Source organism: Gymnoscopelus microlampas, assembly GCF_963454915.1.
Source record: "Gymnoscopelus microlampas genome assembly, chromosome: 2".
Classification (NCBI taxonomy): Eukaryota; Metazoa; Chordata; class Actinopteri; order Myctophiformes; family Myctophidae; genus Gymnoscopelus; species Gymnoscopelus microlampas.
In genome coordinates, this window is record NC_139939.1 from 54,922,217 (window position 1) to 54,928,641 (window position 6,425).

The 6,425-nt window shown below is 44.3% G+C and overlaps 1 protein-coding gene across 1 annotated transcript; it reads right to left on the reverse strand.

Moving 5' to 3' along the window:
* Positions 1 to 277: 277 nt before the first annotated feature.
* LOC311035109 (actin, cytoplasmic 2) lies at positions 278 to 6,168 on the reverse strand. Its single transcript, XM_084043189.1, has 7 exons — positions 6,072 to 6,168; positions 4,425 to 4,549; positions 3,917 to 4,156; positions 2,458 to 2,704; positions 1,980 to 2,171; positions 1,287 to 1,468; positions 278 to 1,016 (listed from the first exon to the last, which is right to left on the reverse strand). The coding sequence occupies exons 2-7, from the start codon at positions 4,545 to 4,547 to the stop codon at positions 873 to 875; spliced, it is 1,128 nt and encodes a 375-aa protein (XP_083899315.1). The 5' UTR covers positions 4,548 to 4,549; positions 6,072 to 6,168; the 3' UTR covers positions 278 to 872.
* Between the last annotated feature and the right edge of the window lie 257 nt (positions 6,169 to 6,425).

Here is a 6,425-nt window from a genome sequence, read left to right on the forward strand (position 1 = left end):
TAATTGTATTCGGTCTCCCCGATTTTCTATTGAGCCATTTAGATCGTGTCAAGGCCCCTTGATTGAATTTATCCCCCGAGCAAGCAGCACTTGCACAGGAAACGGGTTCAAAGTGGAAAGAAGTCACGCTCAAGTTTCTCTTGATGCCACAGAGATCCTAAAGCCGTTTGTTGTCAGGCGGACAACTTGGACAAATTGCATGTCAATAGAACAGGTGTAGTAAATATACATCTAAAATCTTGAGAATGATCAGGATTAAAAGACCAAGGACAGAAACGGTTTTCAGACATGTGCACTTTTATTGGGCTCTTACTGGTCAGTGTAGACTAGAGGGGGCAACAGGCCCCATGAACAAACCTTTTACACCTCCATACAAAACAGGTAAAAGCTTTGTCTTTTTGCATAATGACAAAAACAAACTGGAACCCCAAGTATATATCATTTAAGGCTGAAAGTACAAAAACAAGTTTCAGATAATTTACACATTAAGCAAATACTATAGACGTTCTGTTGGGCAGCACACCCACCAGTGAATACACCTTCATAGAGGCAAATAAGGTGGTGAACAAACAGACAGACATCTGGAATGACCTACACAAACAAATGACATGTTTCACACACACACGCACACAAACCACCTGGTTCACTCCGGCCAGTTAACTTCCTGCAAAAAGTTTTCACCAATCACGGGGGGGGGGGGGGGTCATGGTACCACAGCCGTAGTGGTGAGGGAGGGGTCAGGAAGAGGAGGGTGGTACAGGCTCTGCACACGCCAGTGTGTGTCGGTGTGCCAAGGTTATGTGTGCAGACGCAGAGCTGTATCAAGGATTTGTAGAAGGAGGTGCGAGGGTTTTTTTTTTTTAACAGTCCGTTTAGAAGCACTTCCTGTGGACGATGCTGGGGCCAGACTCGTCGTACTCCTGCTTGCTGATCCACATCTGCTGGAAGGTGGACAGAGAGGCCAGGATGGAGCCTCCGATCCAGACGGAGTACTTCCTCTCTGGGGGAGCAATGATCTGAAAAAACGAGAGATGGATAATGGGTAAGATTTTGTTAACAGTGGTTTTGAATTGTGACTAGTGCAAGGGTACCCAGACTTCTCTGGGCACCAGTTTGGGAAACACTGGACTAGTGCACTACAAACAAAGCCATACTGTAGGTTCATGAAATAAAGACTGGCTGTTCTACTGCATTAACTCGTACCATCCACCAAGTGGCAGCAGTTGTCAAAGCTGTCGCCACACAGTACAAGGGGGATTGTAATGGATCTAAGGACAAGGTTTTACCTTGATCTTCATGGTGGTGGGTGCCAGGGATGTGATCTCCTTCTGCATGCGGTCGGCGATGCCAGGGTACATGGTGGTACCACCGGAGAGCACCGTGTTGGCGTACAGGTCCTTACGGATGTCCACGTCGCACTTCATGATGCTGTTGAAGGTCGTCTCATGGATACCACAAGACTCCATGCCTACATGTAGGAGGAGAGAGAGACAAGCGTTAAGTCTAAGGTTTAGATTAGGGCATCAACTAGAACTGGAACAAGCAGTCACATTTTGTGGACATTAATAGAATACACCCACTAAACCCATTAAGTCAACTTTCTGAGCCAATCGATTAATAATTAAATGTGTATAGCCAAACCCCATTATTCTGTGACTGTGAAACAGTGTTAAAGTGAGAACATGCGTAAAATTATGATGTTTTAGTAATATCGTTCCTGCCGTTTTACATACTGCCAACCAGGTGAAGAAATCAGACTCTGGCTTTAACGTTTACTTTTATGAAATATCCCAGACTATTAGGGTTTATGGAAAATGCTTCAAAACATATTGCTAATTGACCCCTTCAAATACTCAAAATAGCCAATCTACAAGACGCATTAAGAGCTTGTAGATCAGCCATTTTCGCTGCGCAACATGCTTCCATAGAATACATGCTCGCTGCAAGGTAATCCAAATGACTGGAATAAAGTGACTCACCGAGGAATGAGGGCTGGAAGAGGGCCTCTGGACAACGGAACCTCTCGTTTCCGATGGTGATGACCTGTCCGTCGGGCAGCTCGTAGCTCTTCTCCAGGGAGGAAGACGAGGACGCGGTGCCCATTTCCTGCTCAAAGTCCAGTGCAACGTAGCACAGTTTCTCCTTGATGTCACGAACGATTTCACGCTCGGCTGTTGGGAGGAAGAGGAGAATGGAGTTAGTTAACAGAAGACAATTCATATTATTTAACCACTTGAAATCCCAGCATGCATATTCAGGTGGAGAATATTAGACAAAAATAGCAGATCTACAGCTATTTTTGCCCAAGGGATTAAGTGGTTACATTTTGCTTGTGGTGTAAACCGCCGACAGGATGTTGAAGGGTTTTACACCTCTTGCAACAATACTAAAAGCTGTCTCTAGCTGGTTTGTGTGTGGATGAGGCGTTATGGCTGGTTTCAATGTGTTTTTACCAACCTGTGGTGGTGAAGCTGTAGCCCCTCTCGGTGAGGATCTTCATGAGGTAGTCTGTGAGGTCGCGTCCAGCCAGGTCCAACCTGAGGATGGCGTGGGGCAGGGCGTAGCCCTCGTAGATGGGCACAGTGTGGGTCACACCGTCACCGGAGTCCATGACGATACCAGTGGTACGACCGGAGGCGTACAGGGACAGCACGGCCTGGATGGCCACGTACATGGCGGGGGTGTTGAAGGTCTCGAACATGATCTGAATGAAAAGAGGGTGGGAGGGTTAGATGATGAGTCACTTCTGTTAGCACAAGACTGAATAAGTTCAGTGGTTCTCAAACACTGGGTCAGGGCCCATGCTTGGGTCGTGGATACATTTTTATGGGTCACAAGTAATATCCCATTTTCTCTTCATTATGTTTTTGGTTTAATGCAATAAAATTCAAAAGATTTTCAAAAAAGTAAAAAAAAAATGAACTTTTACTCTATTTATGAAAATTTCAAATAACTAAAATAAAAGCAAAGAAGTTCCATACATTTCCACAAAGACTTGGACCCCACTTTGAGAACCACAGCTAGTCGGCACAATTAGTCAATAATCCACTTAAAAACTGGTCAGTCACAGCACTTACAGCTCGTTCATGGTTTAGAACACACGCGTCATGCCAGAACATTGCAGTCAAGTACCCTTAGTTCATATGTAACTGATTTTAGTAGTTTCACATCAATTCCCTCTCCACTACTACAACCCTTGTTACACAACGCTGGTGCAGTTAGTTACCAAGCAACATCAACTGGAGTGGCTTATCAAACATGACCCATATCTGCCCATGCTCCAACCAATCCTTTACTACAGTCTAAGTGCACACAGAGGAGGCAGAAACCTGAAGCTTCCATTAAAGAAGAAAAGATCAGCTGAGGAAAGAGGAGCCCTAGAGAGTGGTGATCAGGAGGGGGGGGGGGGGGGGCAGATTGAGGAACACTAGATTAGGCCTGTTGCAATTATTTGCAATGTCCCAATTTTGCATAATCATTTCCATATTGAAAAATGTTCATGCATTTTCAAAAAATAGCAGATCTACAAGTTCAGAACACACGTTGTAAGCTTGTAGAGCAGCAATTTCTGCTACTTTAAATTTTTTTGTATTTGTCACTTAAAAGTTACCGATCTACAAGCTCACAATGCATCTTGCTGTGAGCTTGTAGATCTGCCATTTTTGTACACCACCATTGCACAACAAAGTATAATACAGGGTGAAGTAGTCAGACTTATTGATTTGATTATTTACCAACAAAAATATGTTAATGTCGAGTCATCGATATAAAAAATAAAAGGCTGCTTCGATTTAATTAACCTATATGAGCCATACTGAATCGGTTATTGGTTCTTCTAATTGTCGGATTTCGAAACATTTTTGGTTCATAACCCAGCCCCACATCTTCCTGCAAGTCCCCAGTTCTGTTTTCTTACCTGGGTCATCTTCTCCCTGTTGGCCTTGGGGTTGAGGGGGGCCTCGGTGAGCAGGACGGGGTGCTCCTCGGGGGCCACACGCAGCTCGTTGTAGAAGGTGTGATGCCAGATCTTCTCCATGTCGTCCCAGTTGGTGACGATGCCGTGCTCGATGGGGTACTTCAGGGTCAGGATGCCTCTCTTGCTCTGGGCCTCGTCGCCCACGTAGCTGTCCTTCTGGCCCATGCCCACCATCACACCCTGGGGAGGAGGGAAAAGGCACACAAAGGGTTAACAAACAGCAGAGGCTATCGTTGCTGTGGGGCAGAAACACCTCATCTCCATATTTTCATTTTTGTAAATTAAAGCCCTACTTAAGCATACTACAGCGTCACAAGAGTGGCATATCTGCGAGCTTTTTGACATTTTTGAATCCTGAGTATTTTAAGTACATAATATACATTTTATAGGTGATAAGACATGTTTTTCTATCCATCCAAGTTTAAACTTTCAGTGCAGCGTTGTGTACCTGATGTCTGGGACGTCCAACGATGGAGGGGAACACAGCACGGGGCGCGTCATCTCCTGCAAAGCCAGCTTTGCACATACCAGATCCGTTGTCAACGACGAGGGCGGCGATTTCATCTTCCATGTCTGCAATAAGAACAGGGGGAAAAAATAAGTTAAGAAGAAAAAGAGAAAATGGAATGTGTGCTGCCTGGCCTGCCTGTGAGAAACTCATCTATAAAACATTCATCCCATCCTGTAATCCAGTCAAACCACCCTTGCAGTTACACAGACCGGACACTGGGTGTCGCAAGTTCCCAGTGTGGAAATATATAGCTTTGAAACAAAGGCATTCTCTTTTCTCCCTTGTCTCGCCATGACCATATAAGGCAATAGTGAGAGCAGCTTAGGGATGACGGCTGCCCGGCCCGGCACGGCACGGCCCGGTGTGTGTGTGTGTGTGAGAGAGAACAACACAGGACTGTCAAACAGACAGGCCAGCCACTCCCTCCTTTAACTAGACTAACCTAATTAAGATGTCAGGACTCACAGATTAAAGAGTAGACATTATGCAGACAAGAGGGATGAAAGGTCTGGATACTTTGTTACAAGTTGGCTTTCATTGTAAGTCAACTTGTAACAAAGTATCCAGGCCTACAGCTTATAAGTCTACATAAGTCTACCATCTAAACTTTACATTATAAAGTCACAGAATTATCAGAGATGTATTTTACATCTGCATATCTATCACAGATATGAAAATAAGTCAGACTGGATCAAATACATCCATGACAAAACTGTCAGTGAAGCTGCTGAAGTTATGACGTGTTGTTGGCATGAATAATCCTAGATAAGCTGTCCAACTCTTGTTTACAGTAAGTGATCAAACTAGGTTTGTACAACAGTGAAGGTCTTTATCTTGTATTAAATACAAAGCTGAGAGTTCACAGTGACACCTGAGACACCGTCGACTCAACACGCATCAGCTGATTTCATTCATTGAATCATTCATACCTAGTGTTGCCAGGTTGTGAGAGAGAAATAAGCAGCCATAGGTCTAGGATAACAAGCCCAAAAAGGACACTATACTTGGCAGCATTAAACCTATAATAATTCATCGGCCACTTGAAAATAGCAGATCTACAAGCTCACAGCAACGCAATGCGAGCTTGTTAGATCTGCCATAAAAATAAAAAAAACTTGAAATAGAATTGGGAGGTACATGACATTACAATATTTGACAACCACTGGTGAAAACAATAAATGTACTACACTTCAGAAATAAGCTCCCAAAAAAACAATCGAATATTTTACTAGAGACTGTAAAACAAGCCCAAAGTCGCTTATAACAAGCAGCCCAAAGTCGCTTATAATAAGCAGACATGGCAACGCTGCTTCATTCAGCTTCAAAACTAAAGCAGACGTTTTTTTGCATTAAGTAAAAGGATGTCTTTACATTAAAAAACTGCTGACATTGACTCATCTACCCCAACCTCACAGCTGAAGTTACTTTTATTAAGTTTACTGTATGCTCAGATCTTAGAATAGAAAGAACCCCAATTCCAATTAAAGATCAGCCTCAACAAACTAAACATCTAAATGATGTCTCATCTCATCTGAAACAAACACTGTAGAAGTAATATCATGCGCTGTCCGCTCGTAGTCGTACCTGTGTTGTTGAGGGTAGTGTCGGCTCAGGTAGAAGGTGGTGATCAGTGCAATAAGTCCTGCTGCGTGCTGCTCAGATGTCAGAGAAGAAGTGACTGCAACCCAACCCGGTGTGGAGGAAGGCTTTATAGGAGCTGCATGGCTGCAGGGCGCAACCCCTCTCTCCATATAAGGGCATCTTTCCTCACAGCGCCGCCCGATTGGTCGGGTGGCTTCCACAAGGTGTGGCCTATACCACCCAGTACAGCCAGACCAGACAGACAGAGACACCATCTGAATGCATGGGGCTGTGCTGCTGCTGTGTCCTAACACAACTAACAAGATGCCATCATCATACAAAGTCTTAAGTCAGTGA

Bases quoted from the DNA above. Each gene is read 5' to 3' on its own strand.
- LOC311035109 (XM_084043189.1), bottom strand. From the start codon at position 4,547: ATGGAAGATGAAATCGCCGCCCTCGTCGTTGACAACGGATCTGGTATG. The intron at 4,157-4,424 runs GTACACAACGCT...CCTCCTCCCCAG, and splicing joins TTGGACGTCCCAGACATCAG to GGTGTGATGGTGGGCATGGG. The intron at 2,705-3,916 runs GTAAGAAAACAG...CTTTTCATTCAG, and splicing joins ACAGGGAGAAGATGACCCAG to ATCATGTTCGAGACCTTCAA.